Source organism: Oreochromis aureus, linkage group 7 (genome assembly GCF_013358895.1).
Source record: "Oreochromis aureus strain Israel breed Guangdong linkage group 7, ZZ_aureus, whole genome shotgun sequence".
In the NCBI taxonomy this organism is placed as follows: Eukaryota; Metazoa; Chordata; class Actinopteri; order Cichliformes; family Cichlidae; genus Oreochromis; species Oreochromis aureus.
Window position 1 is genome coordinate 56,881,569 of NC_052948.1, and position 26,524 is coordinate 56,908,092.

At 40.7% G+C, this 26,524-nt stretch overlaps 1 protein-coding gene across 6 annotated transcripts in view; it reads right to left on the minus strand.

Annotated features, from left to right (window-relative positions):
- LOC116329301 (myocyte-specific enhancer factor 2C-like) overlaps positions 1-26,524 on the minus strand; it is a 34,852-nt gene that overhangs the window by 6,518 nt on the left and 1,810 nt on the right. For 2 of the 6 annotated variants that reach the window (XM_031751300.2, XM_031751298.2), the window contains exons 2-7: positions 24,186-24,296; positions 13,685-13,853; positions 11,532-11,735; positions 1,351-1,494; positions 1,070-1,253; positions 249-293 (exon numbers count right to left, since the gene is read on the minus strand). In XM_031751300.2, the coding sequence (XP_031607160.1) occupies positions 249-293; positions 1,070-1,253; positions 1,351-1,494; positions 11,532-11,735; positions 13,685-13,738 (631 nt within the window). In that variant the 5' untranslated portion in view covers positions 13,739-13,853; positions 24,186-24,296. The other 4 variants (XM_039615301.1, XM_031751299.2, XM_039615303.1 and 1 more) reach the window with 4 other exon arrangements.

Here is a 26,524-nt window from a genome sequence, read left to right on the forward strand (position 1 = left end):
AGATGAAGCCCCCCAAGAACTGGCTGTTCTTTCAGTGCCCAGACAGACTAATATATAAAATATCCTCATCTACATTTGTAGTTATGGCTGCTCTGTTATCTGACTTTTCACGTGTTTATGTCATTTAATATTTAGGTGACCTAAAGACAGTGTTCAGTTTACTCTGTTATGAGGAAGATCTATCTATCTATAGAGAGAGAGTGATAGAGATATATATATAAAGAAATAAGACAGAGTTGGGTTCTTACCCACACTTGACAAAACAGTGCTCGACAGCTCTGAACCCATCAGTCCTACAGACAGAAACACACACATCAAATGAGTACACAATCGGGGTTTTGTTGCTCATTTTTATTATACATGCCATAATACTTTGGGTGTTAGATTCTTGATCAGGAACTTTTGCAAACTATTTATCATGTAGAGCTCAGCTGTTATTCCAAACCTGATATGCAGAGATTGTCTTCATTCTTAAGAATAATAATTATTCAAATGAACATACTATATAGGTCTCCACTAAAGAAAAGGACGATTCAAGAGAACCTAACACAGTTGGCAAAATTGTAGTTTTATTAACCGTGTTAGGAAATGCAAAGTTAGAAAGATTACTGGGAAAATTATCCTTTGCTGGCCTTAGTATATCTATTGATTGTCATTATCATAGCAAAAAGTAGGAAAACACTCATGGCTGAGTCACTTTTTAAGTTGTATTCTTAAGTCTAAAATGCCATTAATGCCTGACTGCTACACCTTTTTGTCACTGCTGGACCAAATGTTGGCCAATACTGGGTTTTTTCCTCATATAGAAAATCTGGAAACACTGCAGTGCGTCAGGCTTTCTATGAAAGGAAAATCAGCAGGATCGTGAAAAGATTTTTAAATAGAAGACAAAAAACAGGAAAACACGTGCTAGGTAGGTTAACACCGAGTATTTGCTAGGTGTGGACCAGCCTGCTTATTTGCCCAAAGGCCCATTTTGAGCTCTAGCTGTGTTACAGTCCAAAACAGCTGAACATTTAATAAGGTCTTTGATGAGGACTGAAGTAAAAGCTACTGACCACAAACATACCTGCATTTCCTGTGCTGGAAGGACGTTGAGGCGACATGCTGTTTCTTTGCAGAGATGAGTGAGAGATGGGCAGCAGGCTATGGTTACCTAGACTGCCCCCTATGCCCTGATGGGAGTAGAGCAGCCCACCCTGATTACTGCCTGGGATGGATATACCCATGTCATAGTTGGAGGAGGGCAGACCCTGCACATAAAACAAACAAAGCCAGTCGTCACTAGTAAGGAAACACGAAGCTGCTTAAAACAACACTATGCATCAAAAAGAGCAGGTGTGAACATACACAGATTCTCTGTCGGTTGATCATCAGGTCAATATCTTCATTGATTTTCCGGTATTTATCGTCCAACTCTGGGCTCTGGCCAGCAGAGTCATCAGCCTCGATGTCAGGGCTTTCACAGCCGTTTAAACCCTTCTTTCGCAGGGTCTGGATAAAAGAAGACAAACAAAAGAGACAAACACAGCAGGGTGACTTTACTGTATGTACTACATCCATGGATCTTCTCTGAGACCTTCCTCTTTTCCTCCTGCCTGGCAGCTCCATCTTCAACATTTTTTGTAAAGTGTGTCCACTATCTCTCCTCTGCACATGTCCTAAACCTCATTTCTAAGCTTGTCCACCCTCTCAATCTCCGAGATTGTGTTAAACAGTCTGGTCTAAAAGTCCATTACCCTGTCTCCCAGACATCTGCATAACTGCACAGGTATGTCACCTGGACCAAATCTTCATCCAACTCTTCTTCATTTGCTAACTTTCCTCCATACTCACTATAAGCCTTTTTGTTGCTTCCCTTCTCTCTGCTGTACATCTAGCCTTCCAGTACTCCTGTCTACTTTATTTCTCTTTATGGCTATCCCACTTTTTCTTTGCTAAAACTTCCTCATTCCAATAACAAGACTCATTGTCTTCTTTGCTCTGTCCTGATACACCAAACACCTTCTGGCAGTTTCCCTCAACTGTACTTTTCCAGTCATCTGGTAACTTTTCCCTACCACCCAGAGCCTTTCTCAACTCCTCCCTGAACTAAGTGCATAATTCTTCCATTTTTGACTTAAATCATTTAAATCCTTACGTCTGCCTTCACTTGCTTTCTTGTCTTGATGTCCAAAGTCAAAATCGACCTTCCTTCTCTCCATCATATCAGCTAACGCTTTCCTTTTAGCAGCCATAGTCCCTACTCTCAACTCCACACCCCTGCCTTTCCTTCTCTCTCGCTGCCTCCTAACACACCTCCCTCTATTTCTGTTCCTACGTATTCAGCCAGGAGTAGTGCAGTTTCCACCAGCACCCTGTTGGCCAACAGCATCAGAGGCAGTCATTGTTACCCGGTCCAGAAGAATCTGGTAAGGAAATCTCATTCTTGATGACCCACATATTCAAACTAACAATGACTACCATTCCTGATGGTAGCCTCTCCATTTATACAGGACTGGCACTGCACTGCTACTTGTGACTACTACAATTAGTAGCTCTGTAAAACTATAAAACATGCAATCTAAATATTATTTTTGATCAATTAAAGGCGCTGGTTGTGTGATTAGTTTATCTGCTCTGAGAAACTTTTGATCTTGCACCAGGACTCTTCTTCTAATGAAGAGGTTAACCTTAGAACAAACACTTCCAACCACAAGAGGGCGATAAATGAGTAGCTATCCCACCAGTGAGCCTCCAAACTGACTTCTATAAGCCAGACAGCAGTTTAAAATGCAAGCAGTACAATCAGACCCAACATACTCGTTTCACCAGCATGTGACAGCATTCACAAAAAGGCTTCTGAATTTTTATACTCATGTTATGTGTGAAAAATAAACAGAATTTAATTTGTGTGTGTGTGTGTGTGTGTGTGTGTGTGTGTGTGTGTGTGTGTGTGTGTGTGTGTGTCTCAAAGGTCAGATGCTTCATGTGAATATTGGGAAATCTCTTCTCTTACACAGATATTGGATGATGATGATGATGATGGTGGTGGTGTGAGTTTGTGTGCGTCTGTTTGTGCATGTGTGTGTTTATGTGTTGTACAGTGTGTGGTTTGGGTCTTGGTGGCCTGCTTCAGCGCTTCACACCCCGTTAGCCCAGTCTGTCGCTGTATGAGCATGGCAGTGCCTCTTTCAAACACAGACATACAAATATGACTGTGGGAGCAGCTATCCCACTTATCCCAGTCATGTACACCTGTTGTGCTTTAAAAGGGGGGGGGGGGAGGTTAGGGTCTGCAGTGAGAGGAGGGGTGAGGCAGCTTCCACCAATACCAGTGTGGCTACTGGAAGGATGGCCGTAGAAGGTTATTTTTTGCCCCTGTGCTCCGCAGTGCTCCTCGTCTCTCCCTCGCAGTTTGTCAATCTGGCTGCTCTATTAAAACATAAAACCGACTCCACTAGCCTACTTATCCCTCATCAAATACACACAGAGCACACACTTACTACGCACTACATTACACCCCTCTTTGCTTTTTCAGTGGAAATAAAGACTGAATGCAAGGAAGTCAGGTGGAAACATTTTACTGATTGACTTTAAAGGAGCAAACTGTATAAATACTTCATGTGTTTATGCAATAAAATGGGAATTTAAGGTAAAGTAGAGGTCTCCTAGTGGCTGATATTACATCTGTAAACAGTGTTTAAGCGTTAAAGTTAGTCTTAGTCCGCTGGTTTCAAATTTAGGGTTGACCCAACTCCAAAGGGATTGTGAAATGATTCATTTGAGAGGATAGAAGAAAAACAAAATTGTAATTAGGGCTGAGAGATAAATTAATCTCAGTAATTATCACAGGAAAAATTACCTCTATAATAATGATGATAACCTGATGAGTAATTGGCAGTCTGCACAATCATCTGTACAATCAGCCTCTGAGGTCACAGCACCAGGGTTATGTGGATAAAATGTTCACAAGGATCAAGAAAAAGACAACACACACACTTTCTCTCGCTCTCTCTCTCGGAAAATTAGAATAAGTGATCGTGGGGAGAGTGTGCAAGACGAGGCGATTGTTGTTAAGAGACAACAATCACTGACAAGAAAACAAAAAACTTTTCCAGGATTTTAAAAGGTTCCACAACCAAGCAGCCAAATCTGCTAACAAGCCTCACAAGTAGTTCAGTCTGCAGTTTCTTTTCTTTAACAGAAAAGTATCGGTAGCTGTTTGTCAGCTACATCAGCAGCCATGCAGTCAAGCTTCAGCTGCAGCCAGGCAACCACACCCGCTCCGGCAGAGAAATCTCAGTAGTGCACATCATTTAAGCTGCTTTGGCTTGCCTACAGTTGCTGCACATGACAGCTGCTTTGAAACCCACCTCCAATCCACAGCATGTCTTTTGTCCCGTCTTCCTCCCCTCACCCACCCTTGTCACGGCAGATGGTCGCCCATCCCTGACCCTGGTTCTGCTGGAGGTTTCTTCCTGTTAAAAGAGAGTTTTTCCTTCCCGCTGTCGCTAACGCGCTTGCTCATAGAGGGGGGTCATATGATTGTTGGGGTTTTCTGTGTTGTATTATTGTAAGATCTAACTTACAATATAAAGCGCCTTGAGACGACTGTTGTTCTGATTTGGCGTTGTATAAATAAAATTGTATTGAAAATTCCATCCAACTCATCTTTCCATAGTGTATCTGACTGAATCCTATTTGCTCCCCACATATCCTGTCCATCTCTACTGCCATCTAATGAGATACTTAAGAAAAAGCAATTCAAGTTGTAACATACAAGTAAACAATATACACTAAATTCTTTCAAGGGACTAGTGTTGTAGTTTGCCGAGATGAAGCTAATGTGTTACAGATTCATATACTTTTAGGTACTGCAATATACATCATTGCTTCTTACTGTATAGACTGAGTGGATAAAACTTAACTGGTGGTTTTCAACCAGTCAATTACTTGTAAAAGGTAGTGGGGAAATTTAGCCATCAGTGGTGAGATCTAATAGAACTGTACCCAACTATTGAGCTAACATTCATTACAGTTCAATTCTGTTTCATTTATACAGGATTAGGTGCCTTTTTCTTTTAAGGCACCTAGTGAAATATCTATGGAGAGTACTGCTCTATAGCAGACCTCTTGCCCTCATTGACCTCCAGCTCTCTCTCTGGGCAGCAGCTGTGCCCACACCAAAGCTAGGCCCTGTTTGAGAGTCACTCTGTTGTGTCTAACTTTGTCGCTCAGTGATCATTTGTAAATATAGCCAAGATCACAGCACATTCATTAAGTGGTGTGAGCTGGTGTTGTCAGACAGTGCTGTTAAATCAGGTGCAAGGTTCTCAGGTTCTTTGTACGAAATATGTCTGAATACAAAGAGCATTAAATTACATCTTTAGTCTTGTTGTGTTTTAATGAAATTCAAAAGCATTATTTGGGGGGTGGCTCTAGCTCACGAGGTAGAGCAGAAGGTTGGTGGTTTGATCCCTGGCTGCTCCAAAGTAACCAGATATTTGGACAGTGCTCTGTTCAGTAAGCGATATCACAGTCTTCACATAATAATGCAAATACATAAGTACATGTTCTGAGGTCTTAGTTATTTCCAACCACTGATGAGGAGTGTGTGTTTGTCAGGGCTGAATATGTGTAACGGCAGGTGGCTGGAACAGATTCCTGTTTTGGCATTTGCAACTTAGGGGGAGACAGCTGACGAGGAAAGAGGGAAAGGGAGATACCATAATATCAAATCAGCTGCCCATCTCCCACCCAACTCCACCATTCATCGCTTTTCCATCCATTTTGTTTTCTCTTTTTGGCTTCACTTGCTCCATTGGTATCTCTTTTCATGGGTGGTCTCCTTCTCTTTAACATCAGACGATACTTTGAATCTATGTGAGCGCCAGTGTGTGTGCGCAGTTGCTCTGAAAGTGAGCATGTGCCAAGGAACATGACACGCAACTTTTACACCATCGCAGGCAGCAGATGGCAGTTTTGTCCAAAATTAGACCTACATTATTTACAAAGACACAAGAAACAACTGTAAACATTCAAGTTTTGGATCCCAAACTTTACACGCATTTCTCTGAAACTTTCCTCATAATTTCCTTAAGAAATAGCTTCTATGTAGCTATCAGCTGTAAACCTGTTATTTCTGACTGAGGTTGGTGAATGACAGGTTGTAGAGGCCAATAAAGGAACCTTATTCTACACTGGCTTTTCAGCCCTGAAGTCGACATTTATTACTAGAAATATTCACATTTACTGGATTTTCCACCTGCGTGTGCAGTTTAAAAAAAAATTCTGCATACATTCATGTTCTCAGGAGGATGAATCCTGCAGTTCTGTTTTTGCAGTAGCGCCTTAAAGAGGTGGATATTTGTACTGGATCATGTGATGCTCCTGTTCTCCACTGTGCAATAGTCTTATGCTTCCAGTAGAGAGGGGTCAGGCTATGTGAAAGACTGTTTCTATCACCTGCTATCAGTACAGCACTGGACTGAATCCGAGCAGACAGCATAGCTTCATACACTTTAGAATTCATCCTGCTGCTTCTATCGCCAGTGACACAATCACAATAGGGACCAGTGAAACTGTTTCATTAGCTGCCATAATTGCATATGCTATAAAACTATCCTCATCTTTTTTTTTTAACTAAGGAAAGAATTATGCTACCATCACCTTTAGATGTCTTCCCTGCTACTTTCAGAGACAATGGGAACTTTGAGAAGAAATAGCTGAGGAAAAAACTACAATATGAAAAACTACAATATGATGCTGTAGTACTGGAAAAGTTCATATATCATTAAGCAGTTTTGTCCCCTTTATGATGGCTTCTATATTAATTGTAGAATCAGATGTTGTGTAATGTTGCGCATGAAAGGTAGGTCTGGCTACCTTTCTTTTGAAGAATGTCGCTTTCATCACCTCCAAAGTTTCTGCTCTGTCTGATAGGTCTGCTTTTTTTTCCAGCTCAGTGATGCAGCAGTACCTTTTTAGACCACACACTGTGAAGTCCAAAAAACAGCTTTGAAATTCATATCAAATCAATCACTCCATCCTACTGCCACCTATGCAGAGAACACCCCTAACAGGTCTCCAACCCACTTTGTTTAACAAAGAGGGACATATAAGCATTCACTGACCATGTTAATTGACCACGTTACTGGGGAGGAAGCCAGAATACCTGGAGAGAACCCATGCAGGCATAGGGAGAACATGAAATCAGCACAAAAAGGCCCCAAGCCAGCTGGTGGACTTGAACCCAGAACCATCTTGCTACTGACCACACCACAATACTGCCCAGGGGATCATTTCATTTAAAGAATATAACATAACTAAGCACCTGGAATAAATTTCTGACCCTTAATTTGCCACGAAAAACTAAAAACAGTCCACACCTGGCCATGAAACCGTAATCACACATATAAACATCTAAATGTTTATATGTGTGATTATTTTTTAAATACATTAACAGCACACAGATTTCCATCCACAACACTAAAGAAGTGAGACAGTAGTGTAACATTAGTTTCACTCTACTGTTAATGTGGTATTTTCAGTATTTCTGTATTAATTTTAACTCACAAGTGTGTTTCTGCAATGCTGCTGTTATATTTAGTTATGGATCTAAGCTTTTCCTCCACTACTGCTAAATGAGAAATAAAAAAAAGGACATCTCATTGTGTATATATAAATATCGGACACACTTTTACATGAAGTCCTTGACTTCCTCTGGTTAGGTATGTGCTGGACTGGACAGAGAGGGGAAAAGGAAGGAGGGAAGAGAAGGAGGTTGTGGGGAACTTCAGTGTGGTTACTCAGTCTGAAGTTGCTTCTCTTCCTATTCTTTATTTTCCTCCTGTGGTTCACACACTTATACACACACGCACACACACAGTCATTCACAGCAAACCACAATTACACACTCACTGCCCGTCATGGCTATTCTTAGCTGTGTTCTGAGCTATTTTTAGACCACTACCGGTTTCCAGCCATTTAGCAGGGAGGGATCTCAGCCAACACAAAGGAACTGGACTTACTCCGCAAGCATATGTGAGTGTAGGTTTCATCTGTTTCTAATCAGAACACGGCACGGATCCACAGTTTAACACACACACGCACGCACAAACACACACAGCGAGCTAAAGCAAAAGAAGGTTAACAGAGTAAAAGTGAGGAATGCAGACTTATAAATAGCAGCAATGTTCCCAGGCTAAATGAACACAAAACAATAAGCTGATAGTTATCTGGCCAGTAGCCTGTACACACACAAACAGGCACATGAGAACAAAAAATGATAACCAAAACAAAGGAGCCTCTCTTCTACTAAATTCCTGCCTGCCAGATATTTCATTGGTCTTTTCACATCTATGTGGACATACTATCATCTAGAACTTACACTTCATTCCTCATCCAGCTCAGTTTTTCCAATACTCCCTCATAAATAAGCATTTCGTTCATAGGGAGTGATGTGATTGTTGGGTTTTTCTCTGTTTTCTTTGTATCGTTGTAGGGTCTTCTTGACCTTACAATATAAAGCACCTTGAGGTAACTGTTGCTGTCATTTGGCGCTATATAAATAAACTTGAACTAAAAAATCCTCTTGCTCTTTATAGACACTCTGCACTTAATGATGGCTGTGGGTGAAGGTTTTTACATAACTCACACATTTGAATACTAGTCCTTTGTTTGTGCTGTTGGTCCCTTTTGGGGCATTTTTAAAGGGATTAGGACACAAAAGATATGGTTTACTGTGTGGTATAGACTGACCAAGAAGTCTGGGTTAAGTTCATTTCTACACTTCCTGGCTTGTTAGCTTATAAACCTGGCAAAAAATGATCAGTCCTACACTAAAATAAGTAAATAAATAATTAAAATCAACCCTGAGACAGACCTAAACATACCAAGCATTCATACTGAACAGTCAAAAATGCAATAGATGATGTTATGGTGGTTAAGTCTAGTCTTTAATATCTATAATTTATACCATGACATAGAGTTGCATGAAAGATAGTCTTCACAGGACAATCAAAAATGAAGAACTGCTTCCTTACTGAACCTTACTGCTTCCACAGGAATTAAGAGAGAAGCTAGCAGCCAGGCGCTGTTAATCAAATTCACTTGATTAACTGATCATCAGTGAGTGTGTGCACCTCCAGAAAAGCTGAACTTTTGCCAGTTTGCTGCACTGAAGCATTCAGATGTGTGCTAACACAATATCACGATCTTCACAGGAGTGAAACATATTCACCCCAGGCTGACACACTACAATGATCAGAGAAAGCTTGCAGTCAATGAGTGGAGCATGCACTCTTCGATAAACCAAAGAATCAAATGTGAGGCCATTTGTATGACAGCTAAAGTGAGAGCTTTCTTCTCAGACTGCATGCCTGAGCGTGCAGCCACAGTTTAGGGTGTATGGCAATTCACTATAACACCAATTGAGAATCTGTGGGAAGATCTGAAAACTGCTGTTCACAAACGCTGTCCATCTAATCTGACTGAGCTGGAGCTGTTTTGCAAAGAAGAATGGGCAAGGATTTCAGTCTCTAGATGTGCAAAGCTGGTAGAGACATACTCTAAAAGACTGGCAGCTGTAATTGCACCAAAAGGTGGTTCTACAAAGTATTGACTCAGGGGGCTGAATAATTACGCACACCCAACTTTTCAGTTATTTATTTGTAAAAAATGTTTGGAATCATGTATGATTTTCGTTCCACTTCTCACGTGTATACCACTTTGTATTGGTCTTTCACCTGGAATTCCAATAAAATTAATTCATGTTTGTTGCTGTAATGTGACAAAATGTGGAAAAGTTCAAGGGGGCCGAATACTTTTGCAAGCCACTGTATCTCTAAAGAAACCCTGAGTTGGCCTGGTGCATCCATCTAAGTGTGTGTGTGTGTGTGCGTGCGTATGCTAGATAAGGTGCTTAGGTATTGAAAAAAGCACTTGTGTCACTGGGCGAGGCTTCTAGTAAAAGTGCTTTGAGTGCTCAGAGTCCCAGTCCATTTCATTTGGCAAAACAAATTAACAATGGCACCCTTACATACAGAGCTGGAATTAAAATGAGTCTGGAGAAGAAAAACTCCACTGGCTTTATCAAAAAGATCCCCTCATTCATCACTCCTTTCCACAACAGTTTTACAAAGTTTAGGAAACTAACAAAAGTGCCATGGCTAGGCAAAAGAAAAAGTGTCCACACACACAGGAAAAGGAAGCTGGACAGTAGCGAGGGAGGAAAAGTTGTACAGAGGTTACAGTGGCAGTGACAGCAGTGAGCAGTAAATAACGCTGCTGTTCAAACTGTGTCTTTACAGCACAGAGATGAAGGGACTACAGGTATAGATTATAGTAATGAGCTAAACAGGATTGTAGTAGATTACAGAGGATTACATAGTGCGTAAGGCTGGCTCTGATGGGGTTGCCTGAAAGTTCATGTGGTCGGCAATGTGGGGGAAAAGCACGCACACGGTGTGTCCATGTGCAGGCAGAGAGCAGAGAACGGCATCAACACAGTCCTCTGCCTTCTCGTCTCAACAGGATAGTCCTGCTTATGAGAACAAACCTTGGATGTTTACATTTAATTGTCTGAGTCATTTTCCTCATCATTTCCTAAACATAATCTGTTGTTTAGCAATATGTCACATGTTTCATTCAGAACTGCCTGGATTCTGACATCTTACAGCTTAGATTTGACCTTGGTGTCATGGTGTGCTTAGCAAGTGTCCACAACATGTGGGTGCGTGTTTCCACAGAGTGTGTGTTTGCATGTGTCTGCAGAAGCAGTTGCTATTGTGCTCTTTTCCTAGTACTATGACTATTAAAATTAGGCAGAACAAGGTTCAGTCCAGCACAAACTTTAGTACTGTGTGCTGCTGAAATGCTATACAGTGTGTCACACACACATTTGCACACAATCAGTTCTGAGGTCAGATCCTTAAAGCATTATAGTTCCAATTAATAAACTATACAGAAAGATTTTTAGCTACACCACACTGGCTGTGAGGACATAAGCTCCACCCACCAGTTGTTCGAAACTGCTCTTTTATTTGCTGGGCCCACGTCCTCATTTTAGGTTTGACAGCGTTTTAGTAGATAAAGGTGAATGGCTTAAATATGAATTGAGCTGCGTTTTGGGGAAAGCCTCGAAGGGGACTGGCTGTGGCTCCCAGGCCTGGAAGCTCCCCACGTACTAAATAAAAGTGAAGAAGTTAAAAAACTGAAAGGGGGAGGGAGGGTGGGGCACGTAAACGAGAACAAACAGCTTGTAGAACTGGGGAACATAAATAGATGAGAACCAGAAGGAGCATGTTTGGAGGCGTGGTCCCGCTCCTGAAATTCTGATACTTTATCTCCAATTATGAGGGGCAGCAAGCTGGGAGAAAGTGGTCTTGATGTGGCAGGGTGTCCACATCAAATAGTATAAGTAAGAATAGTATAAAAAAAGATTAATGGATGGTTTCTCAGAATTCTTTTCGATCAATCAGGAAACTGAAAAGACCGAAGTCAACAGCTAATACATGTTCATTGTGTGTGTGTGTGTGTTTTTTACTTACATCCACAATGTCAGAGTTGGTCCTGCTCTCGTGTGGCTCATTGTATTCGGTGTATTTCAGCAGAACTTTGTCCATGTCTGTGCTGGCATACTGAAACAGCTTGTTGGTGCTGTTGAAGATGATCAGGGCAATCTCACAGTCGCACAACACACTGAGCTCATAAGCTTTCTTCATTAGGCCAAATTTACGCTTAGTGAAAGTCACCTGGAAGAAAGGAAGGTAAAAGGAGAACCGTGAAATGTCTAGTCCATCTACCATTTTGCCAATTGTAACCCTATTACATATTATATAGAACTTATATGGTCATATATATGGATAAGTATGGAAACATGCAAATACAAGATTTAGGTATGCAACAGAATAATCTTCATCAATTTTGGAAAGCCATAAAGGTTTTGAACAGTTGTAAACTGCTGTGGCCCTGACAAAATAACAGAATTAACAGAATAACAGAAAAGAATAATAGAATAACAGAAAAAAACAATTACAGGTTTCTGTGGCTAGGTTACTGTCAAAGGTATTACAACAAATTCTTTTACATTATCTTCAAAAACACATAACAGCTACCAATAATCTTGCTCGGTCAACAGGATAGACAAGTGAAGGCCAAATGTTTATGATAAGTAACGTTATTGCCTTTCACACAGTGCTGATAAATGTACGTTCCAATGATTTGATGCTGAAAATATGGTTAAAATCAGAGTCAGAGAGGGACAGAGAAGACAGGAATAAAGCATAGAAAAGTAAAAAATAAATAAATAAATATCAGGACAACTAGATGATCTCAACAACTTGGTAGCTTGGGTGGAGGTGGGTTGCAAACCAGCTTGCATTTGCACTACAAGGAGTACAAGTGTGTCAGGTCAGCAATCGCTGGTGCTTGCTGCTATTTTCCACACATGTCAGCCATCATAAACTGAGCCACTGACATAAAAAAAGGAAATGTTATTTTTTCAGTATGAATAATTGTCATCAAAATGACCAAATAGACATACTTTTACTGTGTTCACAGCACAAGCCTACACACAAAGAGGCACTGGTATACCTTGGTACAGACGAGGGAAGGACTTGGGAGGTCAGTTCTGCCCTGTCAGGGGGTTCAGGAAGCACATGTGCCTGCATTTCCTGTCATAACAGGAAGAAAGGAACCACTCCCCCAGAAAAGATATGTGTGTGTGTTTGCGCCTGTGTGTGCGTGTCAATGCACCTATTTACAATCAGTCGTTATAACCCAGTTATTTTGCCATGAGCTAGATGGTACTGGCACATTTTGAAATGATTCTCACACACAATCACACAGTCGTGTTTGTGGGCGTCACAAGACATGGCTTTGCTAGCTTGTCTGTATTAAGTGTTCTTGGTTTGTGTTGTACTTAAGTGAAAGCAGGTGAAAGAAACAGAGCGTGAATGTGTATATACAGCAGCGTTTCATGTGTTCACCTAAACACAGACATCCCTCTGCACAGGGTTCTTGCTCAGAGTAATCATGATTAAATGTTTCATTGCATGTCACAGAAGCTCCTTTCTTAATGAGGCCATCAATTTGTATAATTCCTCTTTCTGCTGTATGATCTTTTTATTTGATTTGATCCTATCCTTTCATTTTTGATTTTTACTTAAGTGCAGCAGCTTTTCCTTTGTGGTTATTTTTTATTTTAAACAATGCACAGGAACTTTGGAAACTGACATGGAAACACTTCAGTTCGAGTTGTGAAGTTTTCAAGTGGAGCTAAAAATGTACCCTTAATGAACTTGTTCTATAAATACGCTGTGATGAGAATAAACAGGGGAAAGACTGAGGGGGAATCACAGGAAGAAGATGAGTCCTTAGTTCAGTCAGAGGCTGAGCCAGAAAAACTGTTTGCTAAATATAAAAAAAAACCTCTTTAAGTACTTTAAAGGACATGATTTATACTCATTTCCAGCTCAATTCAATTCAAATAATCCTTCTTCAGCTTATACTTGGCCCGGTGCAGCTCCTTAGTTTATCCTTTACCTGCAACAAGGCAGCATGGAGGCTGGAGTGGTTAATTGAATTTAAACTTGCGAAAGTGTACCTCATAAGATTCTGTTCTTTCATATCTCAGTGATTAAAATAATAAACTGGAAGCACACTGTGAAATAAGTGCTTGTCAGAGTCTTACATGACTTACATGTCTGTTCCGTTCATCCATAATCCGTGCTATCTGGATCTTCTTTCGCCCCATCTTTTTATCGTTGACTTTTCTTCTTTTTCAAAACTGTCGTATTTTCAGGTTCCTTCGATTTACTTCCAAGTCCTCACGCTTTTTCACTTCTCACTTTCGAACTGTTGTGTGGTTCCTGCAGAAAAACAGCAATAAACAAATCGAGATTAACAAAACTTATATATACTTATATTGGACCTACAAAATTCACTGTCTGTAAGTCGTGTTGATGATCAAAACTCAGAACTGTTTTTGTTTTACAAATGTGATTTCACACACACACACAAACACACACACACACACACACAAACACACACACACAAAGAAATGTGTGTGTCTGTGTGGTTTTCTACATTTCAACCCACTCCCAATGAACCAAAAGAGACTCCAACAGGAACATGTATGAACACATACATGCATAATTGAAATAATTACCAAAAAATGAATTGTGAGTGGGTATCCTCTCATGCTACAGTGCACAGTTTAACTGCCATGCATGCGTGGACAGGCAGCACATTGTCTGTTTGCATGTCACCGCTGTTGTATCCCCCAGACACACCCATAAACCCAGCTTCCTCAAGGGGTTTACTGTACACTCAGGAGGAAGTGAAACAACTGGGCATGTCAGAATGCAAATGATAAAGACGGAGGAGTCTGGCTCTGTCATACGGTATATAAAAAAAATATCTACGTTTGAAAAACCACAGTCGCAGACTGGAATTAGGTACATCTCAACCGCTCACCAGAAAACTTCCTCTTTGGGTGGAGCTGAGTCGGACAAGAGAGCGGGAAACACCACGACCCAACTCCAACTACGGTCTTTACCCTCAGACTGGTGTCTTTGAAAATCAGTCCTAAGCAGAGCTTAAAAAAGGACAATTCACTGATGAAAATTACAATTTGAAAGAGTGATAACACAAGTAGAACTTACATAACTAACAGTTATTCAATAATTTGTGTTTTTTTGTACCGTCTTTAATCTAGCCTTCAAAATCTTGATGAGCAAAGGACAGAACTGAATGAGAAACAACCCACACTCAAATAGCAGCAACTAGTTCAAAAGGACTCCAACTAGGACCATGATTTACAAAATGAACACCATGTTGTATTTGGTCAGACTTGAAACTATCAACTAAGACCATAAACTGATCAGGCAAAAGCTGACTGCGGTCACAGATCCAGTAAGTGATTTCTGTACAACTGGACTTGCTTTGGCAACATGAGGAGCTACCCTCTGAGGGTACCCACTGTTACCACGAGGAGTTAGTTGCAAGAAGGAATCTAGCCATTATTCCGGTAAGAAAAAACAAAGGACATAAGGAAGTGAAACTGGTGATGTTTAGAGTGTGCAGCGTCGATATATAAAACATTAATGTAGCAGGTTTTCAGTGGTGGGACATCAGAGAAAACCCACACAGCGGACACTGTAAACTCTACACATACAAAACCATACTCTCCTGCCTACTTCAAGCTCAACGCTATAATATCTAAGGCAGTTTTCTTTTCCCTGCACATGCATTTTTACTGGCTTATCTTGTGACTAATGTTAACACAAAAATCAGGTACAGGACATCATCATATGTCATTTCTTCCAAATAATCACAAGATGTTTTTGTTGTTAAAATACAATATTAATCCAATTAATTTCCTGAAAATCATCTTAAGCTAACAGTGAGCGAAAGCATCTTCCGACTTTTTGTGATTGTTTCTGTAATTGCACAAAATGTAATGCAAGTTACGTACCAGTGCCTCTAATGCAGCTGAAAGGGGGCTTTTTTTTTTTTTTTAAATGACCCATGCAAAGATCTAATTCTCTGGAAAAAGGCACAGACTTTAAAATGACCTGTTCTTTCACAAATATGTGTAAAGACAGACTGCATGGATAGGTGCTTGACTTTAGACACCTGTCGCAAATCGACTGAAAACACCTGAACTCAAAGAGCATACTTTTGACCATGCAGTGAGTGTGTGAGAAGAATCACAGTGAGCAGTATGTGGTGTCGTGTTACTAAAGCTCACATTTAAGAGAAATGAGCCTCCTGTCCTCTTGGTCAGAATGTGACAGTTTTTATTAGCAGCATGAATCTAAGCAAAGGGTTTGTTAATAACTTGTGTTGCACAGAGCATTAAACAGGATGTGAGCTAATCACGGGATATAGAAAATTTATGTTTAATATAAAAGCAAGAGTACCAGTTAATGCAGTGTGTGTGTGTGTATGTGTATGTGTATGTGTGTGTGTGAGAGTAAGAGAGAATGCACATGCCATGTGACCTGTGTCACACTCCTGAGGTGGCGCTTAAGAGCACGCTGAATTAACGGGATGTTCACACATGCAGGAACAGACGCCCACAAACAAACACACACGGCAGGTTCTCTTGGCAGCTTCTCTGCCATCATCGTCATCGCAGCACTGCGAGGACAGAAGAGGTGTGACTGTTAAGGTGGTGTCAGCCTTTGGGCACACAGGATGAAACGAACAATAAAATAAGAATTCATGCCGATGTAAGCGATGACGAAGGTGTGTGCTCTCTGAACAAAAGCTAGAATGACTTTGTTGCACAGTGTACTTCTTCTTTTGCCTCATCTCTTAATAACCATCATCATCATTATTTAAAAGGTATGAAGGCTACCATGGAACTAAAGTGGCCCAAATATACATATACATACATACATATATAAATATCCCATCCAACTACCGGCCAATAACCTGCCTCAGTACCACATGGAAGCTCCTTTAGGGGATTATAGCAGCTAAGATGAAAAGGCACATGGCGGGGCACAGAAAGGAATTGGCAAGAATACCAGAGGAGCGAAACACCAGCTACTGGTAGACCGAGCAGTCAGCCAACTTCAAGCCCATAGCACAAGTCACCATCAAGTCCGGGATCTACAAAGGTTTGCCAAGCTGTGCTACCAACAGTGAACAAGACATCAATTCATTGCTACCAGCATCACCAGGATATACAGCAATGACATCGGAATGTTGTTCGCACTACCAGAAGGCAACACTGCAGACATAGAGGACAGCTACAAGTACCTGGGGATCCCACAGGCAAATGGGAAGCATGAAGAGGCCGCTAGGAAAGCTGCAACCACTAAGTACCCGCAGAGGGTCAGGCAAGTACTGAGAAGAGAGCTGAACCATAAGAACAAGATTCGGGCTATCAACACCTACGACCTGCCTGTGATCAGGTACCCTGCTGGAATAATAAGCAGGTCAAAGTAGGAGATAGAAGCCACTGACATCAAGAGAAGGAAGCTCCTGACCATACATGGAGGGTTTCACTCCAAGTCCAGCACCCTGAGGCTGTATGCTAAGCGGAGGGAAGGCCAGTTTAGTGCATGTTTAGTAAATACCTCAGGCAGCAGAAACCCAAGAAAGAGGAAGAACCATCATGGAAGGACAGGCCCCTGCACGGTACATACCACTGGCAGATAGAGAAAGTGGGTGACATCCAAAAGTCCTACCAGTGACTGGACTGAAAGACAGCACACAGACATAAATCATGGCAGCACAGGAACAAGCTCTGAGCACAAGATCCATAGAGGCTGGGGTGTGTCACAACAGGCAAGACCCCAGGTGCAGGCTGTGTAAAGATGCCCCTGAGACAATCCAGCACATAACAGCAGGGTGCAAGATGCTAGCAGGCAGGACATACATGGAACGCCATAACCGAGTCGCCAGCATTGCATACAGAAACATCTGTGTTGAGTATGGCCTGGAAGTTACGAGGTCAAAATGGAACATCCCATCTAGGGTGGTTGAAAATGACTGAGCTAAGATCCCGTGGGACTTCCAGATACAAACAGACAAAATGGTGGTGGCTAACCAACCAAATATAGTAGTGGTAGACAAGCAGAGGAAGATGGCCGTAGTGATAGACGTAGCGATACCAAATGACAGCAATATCAGGAACAAGGAACATTTGAAGCTGAAGAAGTACCAAGGGCTCAGAGAAGAGCTCAAGAAGATGTGGAGGGCGAAGGTAACAGTGGTCCCAGTGGTAATCGGAGAGCTAGGTGCAGTGACTCCCAAGCTAGGTGAGTCGCTCCAGCAGATCCTAGGAACAACATCCAAGAGCTCTGTCCAGAAGAGCACAGTTCTAGCAACAGCTAAAATGCTGCACAGGACCCTCCCAGGCCTCTGGTAGAGGAACCAAGCTTGAAAGATAGACCGCCCCAGGGGTGAGAGGTGAGTATGTCACTGGACACTGTAGTGGTGACTATTTTTCAGCTTAACCAATCTAAAAATAAAAACAGAAGGTTCTGAACCTTAATTACCAATGAAAATTCCGTCTCATTTCAGCTCTGGTGTTCACATATCTACTTGTTTTCATGTTACACAATCTAAAATAACAAAGAGTGACTGCACCCTGAGAAGATCCTTCCAAATAATAATTACTACCAAAACACTCTTGTATAATTTGTTAGTTCACATGTGTGAGCTGAATCAGTCTGCGATGTCACAAATAACACATAAATAATACATAAAACAGCAACCAACCGCTCAATGTGACTACTGAGAATTCAGTAAAAGATTTTGTATAAAATAAGGCTGTTGGCAACAGGAGAGAAAGACAGCATTACTTTAAATGATTAAAGCTGAAACTGCAGTGCTGACTTTAGTGGTTTGTTCATGTTGATCACAACGCTTCTGCACTCGTCATGTGCTTCAAAACCCCTCAGTGGTTCATACTGTGTGCCTGAGTTATAAAAGTAAGAAAAAAGAGTAAGAAGACAATTTTCAGTGCTTTGTGTTTGCAGCAGATGGCCGCCACTCCCTCAGCCATACTCTGCCAGAGGTCTTCCTGTTAAAAGGGACTTTGCCCTCACCCAGTGTTTGATCATAAGGTATCACCTGATCTCATGGGGTTCACTCTTAAATAGAGTTTAACTTTTTTTCATGGTAAATTGACTGATTCTTATATACTGTACAAATTTTCTGCTCTCAAGGAGCACTCAAAGCGCTTTATACAGCATACCTCATTCACCCATTCATACAAGCCCTTTTTCCTATCTAACACACACAGTCACACTCCAATGCATGCATCTGAGAGCAACTTGGGGTTAGTATCTTGCCCAAGTCTGGCATGCAGACTGATGCAGCCAGGGATCAAGCCACCAACTTTCCGATTAGTAGATGACCATTTCTACCTCACGAGCTACAGCCACACAGAAAAGGCTTCTTCCTTTGTAGACAGAGAAACAAACAAACTTCTCCGCCTCAGTTCTCACTTATACAATAGAGGAAAAACTTACACTGTGTAATTTTCTTTACCTCATCCCCATTATTGTCTACTTTTTTTTGTTGTGACAAAAACAAACTGACAGCTGAAGCCCCATAATTGTTGTTGGTATTGCCACAACAAATGACCAAAATTAAGTAGTTATTTTACAGTATCAAAATCGTCCACAGCAAGCAGCAGCATGCCGACTAAAGAGCATTACATGAATATCTAGTGTGTGAGTCATGCTGCCTGTGAGCCTTCCTCATTTTAGGACATTACAAGGAACAACATGGTTTAAATTTAGGGCCTCACAGGCGAGCACAGTCAGCATCTTGTAGGGAATTTTAGGCCAAATGGAGATGTAAGCTGGTGAAGGAAGATTGCGTAAAACAATAAAAATCAGTATGTGGGCACTTGTCTGCCAGTGATTTAACGCAGAGTTTGATCTTTTCTTGGATGACGGCAAATCTACACCCAGCTCACCCTCCACACGCCCACATGCACGAACCTCCCAGGTATTTTTAGACTCGTTTTAAAACAGGATTCCAAAAATACAAGAATGAACTTTTTACCCTGAACAACAATACGGCTGGTTTCTGTTTCGCAGACAGAGGAACAACTGTTAAACAAAGGAAAAGATGAAAATCAGCCGTCTCACGCAGCCCTCAGCTGCTCCCTCGGCAATTATTTTCCTACACACCAACCCTCACAGACAGAGTGTGGCTGTGTGTATGTGATTGCCTATGCGCTGTACACTTTTTCTGTGTGCGTGTGTCTTGCTACATATCACACGGAGGAATGGCTAATGGCTGACATGTGGCAATGCCCTTGTATTTCTTGGCAGGACACCGCATGTCTCTATATAGAGACATAGAGCCAGAGAGGGTGGGGGTGGGTGGAGACTGCAGGTGTGAGGGGTCTGACAGAGACAGGATGTGGATGGTCAACTCTGAATGGTCCCATGTGATCACTGCCTTCAGTGAGTCTAATGTTGAGTGTTTTTAGATCAACCTGGAAATGAATCATTTGAAAAGCAGCAGCTGACAGTTGCTATAGAGTGAGCAGTACTAAGGCTGCTGGAATCAACATGCAATGAATCACATGTGTCATCTGAGAAGACTGCATGAGTGTTATTTCTGCTAATACCACCTGCTGTGATCAGTCTTCTCTCAGTAACAGGTACTGCAGTTCTCTGGATTTGTCCATGTTTTACTAAATGGGTATCAACAAAAGTCACAAAATGTGATTTTCCACTACAAGCCACAAAGCTTGAAATTAGCTGTAAACATAGAAAATATTTAATCTCGGGTCCAGATGGGAATTCTCCGATATTTCTTGACTGCAAACAGTTTTCTCAGGGTTTTCGCAGCAAACAAACTCCATTTAAGCTACACTACAGACACAACAAACAGCAGGCAGACTTAATGACTAGCTGGTGGACACAGTGAGGCATAGGACAGCAGTAAATCATGCCGGAAATCTGACTCCATTCCAGGCATCCCAGTTCACAAGAACCACCAGACATCAGCAACAGGAGCAAGTTACACCTGATGAGTTCCAGTTCCAGAACTGGTTCTGAATGTGTGGACTCGCTCCTGCTAGCAACACTCCTCAAGGTAGAGAGAAACAATTGCTTAGACCTCTTCTAAATTGTTCCTAACAGGTTGATTTCCTGTAAAGGTGATGACCAAAACAAGAGCTAAAAGACAGTGAACACAACTCCAAATAGAGCATCAGTTTACCCAGCTTATCGAGACGCTGCTTGTTAAGAAACTTTTATGATTTTTATTATGAGGCGATATTGTCTGAAAGTTATTGTAGAAGATAACACTGGCAACTTAACTGATTTAGTACAAATATACTGTTGCTAAGTTGACAGACCCAGTGATAACACATTACAATGGTGGTGCAAAGATCAACAAGTATTTATGGTTGTGTAGCCATGTGACAATCATTAAATATCTCAGTAACACACAGCACGCAGTAGTTTTTTTTAAATGGTGTGTACTCAAAAGACATTTTGGAGCACAGGAACCCATTTAATGAACTCTCACTTGATTTCTCCCTGCTGGATTTTAATCTTAATTGAAGTTCTAGATTTTTTGGGGGGATTTATCCTGGAAGAACCAGGATATAAATGCAAATTCAGAGAGAATGTTTAACCCCCCCAAAAGATAAAAATGTTACTTTAATGGGTTTTTTTTTACAGCATTTCTAAGCTCACACTTTAAAAAACCTACAATCAAGTTTAGCTGTTTTGTGTTTGCACTTTGACAAAAACACATGGAGCTACAGAAGAAATGGATGTCTCATGACTCTTAGAGGACCTACTCCTAATAAACAGAAAAAATGCTGAGAAATGTCGAGGGCATCTTATTTTGAAAGCCCACTTTCCATACACCACCTGGCTCCACCCAGCCCTGTCTCACAGAAACACTGATAAGGGAACTACTATTGCACACTTAAACATCCAGGCTGTCCTGTCCAGCGGTGGCATTAAGAAATAATTTCAGATCTCAGGCGTTTTGATACCTCTGTACAATACTTTGTTCAATTTTCCACCTACTGTGGAAGTGGACATTAAAAAAATGTTGGAAGACTTTTACTATTGGCAAATTTGAACTTTGGGAGGAAAGCAATCTCATGAGTACTGCACACAGCAGGCTAACAGCTGGTGTGTTGTCGGAGAGCTGTGCAATGCTTCAAAAGTGCAAAAAGCATATTGGTTATGTTTGGGTGCCTGATACGAGGCAGAGCAATATGATAGCAAAGTTCAAAGTCTCTCATAAACTTTTACCAACAAATAAGTATGCAAGGCTAAACTACTGATTAAAGTTCCTTTTAAGGCTCCAGATATAGACATGTGTAACCTGATCTAATACATGTGGTTTGGTTAGGGACATCCCTCTATAAGCAGCAGATGAGTCACTTTGTGGCACAGACACTAAAACACATGCTCAGCATAAGGGAATGACATCATACAGACATTTGCAGCATCTTTAAAGGGTTTAACATTTATCTGTGCAAAGGTATGATGAACTGGAGTGCAAGTAAATGTCTGTTTCAGAAACACACAACACAAAATTCTAACATTTTATTTAATAAAGTACTATTTACTCTTTTGGGCCAATTAGTGGCTCCTTAGTGTAGTGGTTTACACATTCACCTAACAAGCAAAAGATCCCCAGTTCTTTCGGTTGTTGGAAGACACAAATCTCTTTAGGTTTGCATCAGGAAAGACATATGGCTTAAAATCTTTCAGATTCTTTTTTAACATTTTTAACCCCATCACCTCGTCTCTTTAACACAGAAACATTCTTTATGTCAGATGGGGTGAATAAAAGTTTATGCTGAAAATGGAATTAAAATGAAAAGTGAAACAGTAACTTGGTTGGTTTTAGAAGTTACTAAACTTTACCTGGCTGACAGCGTTTCTCAAAATTGCTCAAAAGTTTTAGAACACCTCATTTTTCCAGCTTTTTATTGAAAATGATGCAGTTAATGGCTCATTGCACTCTGAAATGAAAGCATAGTACAAATAAGCAATTGGAGTTAAAAAAGAAATCATGGAATGCATTTATAGACCAAAATGTATTCTAAACTTTTGACTCTTTAAAGTAGCCACTTTTGGCAGATATAACAGCTGAATACACCCGTGGCTTTCTTTCTACAATGGAAATCAAATATTTATGGGACCATATCTGTTGCAGAAGGTCCCATAAATGTGTGGCACTTGTAGGTTGCTTTGCTTTCACTCTTCTGTCCAGTTCATCCCAAACCAGCTTGATGGGGTTTTGCTGGCCCGAGACCATCACAATTACTCCTCCATATTTGACAGTTGATGCCACAGACTGTAGAACCATGCTTTTGCCTACTGGACGGCATACAAAGATGCTGTGTGATGAACTAAAGATTTGAAATTTTGATTCATCAGTCCATTATACCTTCTTCCAGTCTTCAGTAGACCAATGGCGGTACCATTTCAAGCTATTCATTGGACTTGAACAACTTGAACTGCAATAAATAACTGAAAAAAATGGAGTGTTCTAAAACTTTTGACCGGTAGTGTATATATTTCAACACTTTGTATTATTTAATTTTGTTTAGTCAGTTACTGTTCTTACTGTCTTAGAGCAACTCTGACCACATCATTTCCTCAGGGATTAATAAAGTATTTTGATTCTGAATTTCAGAATACTACATAGATATAATGGGGAAAACATCAGGCTCGTGTACGGCTATGTGCCCTATTATAAATGTATATTACTAGCTGGGACCACATCTTCATTTAGGTTTGACAGTGTTTCTAGTAGAATTTAAGTAACAAAAACTCTCACTGTGGGGGACACCCTGTGACCACCTCTGTACATGCCTCCTGGATGCATGATGTAAACTTAAGTTTTGTCTCCTATAATCTGACCAATGTAATTCTAAAAGTTGCTATGAGCAAAAAAAAAGAAAAGAAAAGAAAGAAATATATATACGCCTGCTTTCCAAATTTAAATATTATTATTTTAAAAAGTTTTCAGTGATTATACACTGATATTATTATTATTTTTTTTACACAACAACTTTAGGTCCTGTACTGGTGAACGAGATCACCTGAGAAGATACAGTACCAGAGACATTTTGGCTTAAAATATAACTTCAACTATTATTTATTTATCAAGATTCTTGTGATATTGGCTACAGCTGGTCAGTTTCTGGGTTACACAGCTTCAGCCTTTAATATTCGTCACTTACAACAAACCTGCCTCATCAGGAATTCATCCCGTCCAGATAAGCACCTCGATAAGCAGGCGGATGAATAAGTACAGTGGTTTCCATCAGCTGCAAACTTTCTCCAAGCACTCACTCCAGCTGTCTTACCTGCGCTGCTGCAGCACAACGGAAACATTCCTGAGGCGGAGCGGCGACGGTACAGGAAAGGTCCCGAGTGACTCCACCAGCCTGAACCGGAGGGTAAGTCGACTACCGATCCGGACTCTGAACTACGCGATAGTACGACCAAGCCGAACAAAAGAAAGACAATTAAATTAAGTTAGCAGGGAGCCGACACCGGAATACAAGTTGTCCGGAAACCGGCGAGCCTCCTCTGACTGTGGAATCCGATGTGCAGACAGAAAAGGATAACCCGCTGCTGTTTGCTTCCTCTTGTTTATTTGTCAAATGCCGCGTCAAGCCAGCATCGCGCGCACACACACAAAGCGCAGAGGTACCGTGAGGTGAAGCAGCTTACCTCCACGCTCACTCCCGCATGTCTAATTATTTGTGACTTCCCTCCGTCCAGCGGTTCACTCCATCGGTGAGTCTCCTCCTAGAGCACGCGCTTCTGACTGTCAACGAGCACCTGGACGTCAGGAGGCGGCATCGTCACGCGGGCACACATACACACACACACACACACACACACACACACACACACACAGAGGCAGAAACACAAAAATAAAATGAACGAAACTTGCGAGGGAAAACAACGAGATATATTGGTTAAATAAAAATAAATCCGTAGCTAGATTCTAGTTACACAATCTAGATTGACGAGACACAGTTTGTAATTGTTTCTTAATTATTTCCATTTGAATTCATACTTTCAACAGGTCTACAAACATGGGAACACACTGTTTACTCTTGTTCAGGCTCACTACTGTCTCTTAGTGGAAACTACTGAAAAGTGCACCAATTCTCTGTAAATGGTACTCATGATGAGTGGTTGTTGATTAGTGGTCATGATAATTTACATACTAATGATCAGGAAATTGGCCTCACAGCCCATTGATCGTCAGTGGTGCTAGTTTCAGTCATTATGTAAATGGACTGTTTATAATGTTGGGGAAACCTGCAGTCAGATAAGAATGAAGAAGTCAGTGAGTGATAAAACATTTCTCCCACTGAAAATGCTACGTCAAGATGAACAGAATCAACCTTTGGGGATTTCCTTGCCTGGATGATTGAGCATGCATCAAGGCAACTAAGTTAAGAATTTGAACTGTCAAAGACATAATATAATTTACACCTGTTAATTAGGCTTCACTTTTTGGTGATAGTTTCTGTTTTTGTTTTCTTCACTTTCTGTCATAATTTATTCATTTCTCAAGAGTTTTTTACGTGTTCACACTCATTTTCTGTGGAAGCTATGAATGTATGTTTGACAGCTACAAAGCTGACCTCGACTATAATTTTTCAGTGTTGCAGTTGTGATGAAACATAAGCCGTGTTGGCACACTAACACACAAGTCCACAGATGACGTTGGCAAGCACAATAACAGCAAGTCGGTAAGAATGTAGCCTTTGCTGCTCATAGTGTGAACTTAACATTTAAGTGTCTTTACTTCAAAGGGACTTTATCTTCTGTCATCTATGTCCTGTTCTATTGGTGAATGCTTATATTTAACACTTGAACTCAAGGTAAGTATCACTGAGTAAAAAGCCAACACTTCAGGGTGCATTAAACACACATTTTTACACAGTTTTTTTCTACTCTTGGATCTATATGATGCCATGCAGAGTGTATATCTCTAATATGGTCTCCTCAAGAGCACAGACTCACGGTCCACATACTGTTCAAGTCTTTTGTTTAAAGTTGTTTAAAACAGAAGCTCAAGCTAAAACTGATGGCTTCAGTCATGAACCTAAGCTCCACCAACGCCCTGTATAACTTTAATAAGGATTCTGTTGAACTATGATACAAAGCTACTCTAGTAGAGACTACTGGGGTAGCTTTGCATCAAATAGGTCCCCTCAAAAATGCTGACAGGATGACAAGTCCAAACATTTTACTGGGAAATCCCTTTGTGGAAATTTGTGTATTCCCCTTTTCATAATGTTCGTTGTTGTTTTTTAGGCCAGACAATGTATGGAGAAAGTAAGTGAAAGACTTTTCAGAAATTAAGTCTATATTATTTCCATAAAAGTACAGAAGAAGTGTCCGTTATATTTTTAAATATTTTATCTGTTATATTGTTAGATCTTTATTCCTTATGGCAACAATTTAATGTCATCATATGCTGACATATGTGACATATGCTGGTTATGTTTGCTTTGTACATATCACTAGGTAGCTGTTCCTGTACAGTGTATAATTTTTAAAAAGTCAAAAGTGTTAAAAATGTTGTAACTCTTATGCAGCATGTACAATATCACATATAATTATAAGATCATTTTAATTTTTTTATGAAAACAGCTGGTCACAAACAATACTACATAACTTGTTTGAATGAACCCAAAGACACATGGCTTCATCTACTTGGTTTAGTTGTATTTCACCATAAACAGATACATTATAGAGTGACGGCTTTATCTCCTGTAATTGTCATCAGCTTTCCTGTTTTATCTGACAGGCAGCATAAACAGCTTTAGTGACACTTTCGTCTGCCTGTCATTGGTCTGTATATTAGCTGTTAACCACAGCACATCATTCCACAATTTTCATTTATATAACTTTATTTCTCTTGTGCATTACTCCCAATTTCTTATACTTATCTACTTGTCTTATTATTAGTTTTTCAGTCAGCTGTAGAGCCTTAAAACCTGTGTGCAAGGCACTATATGAATAAAGTTTGATTGACAGATGATTTA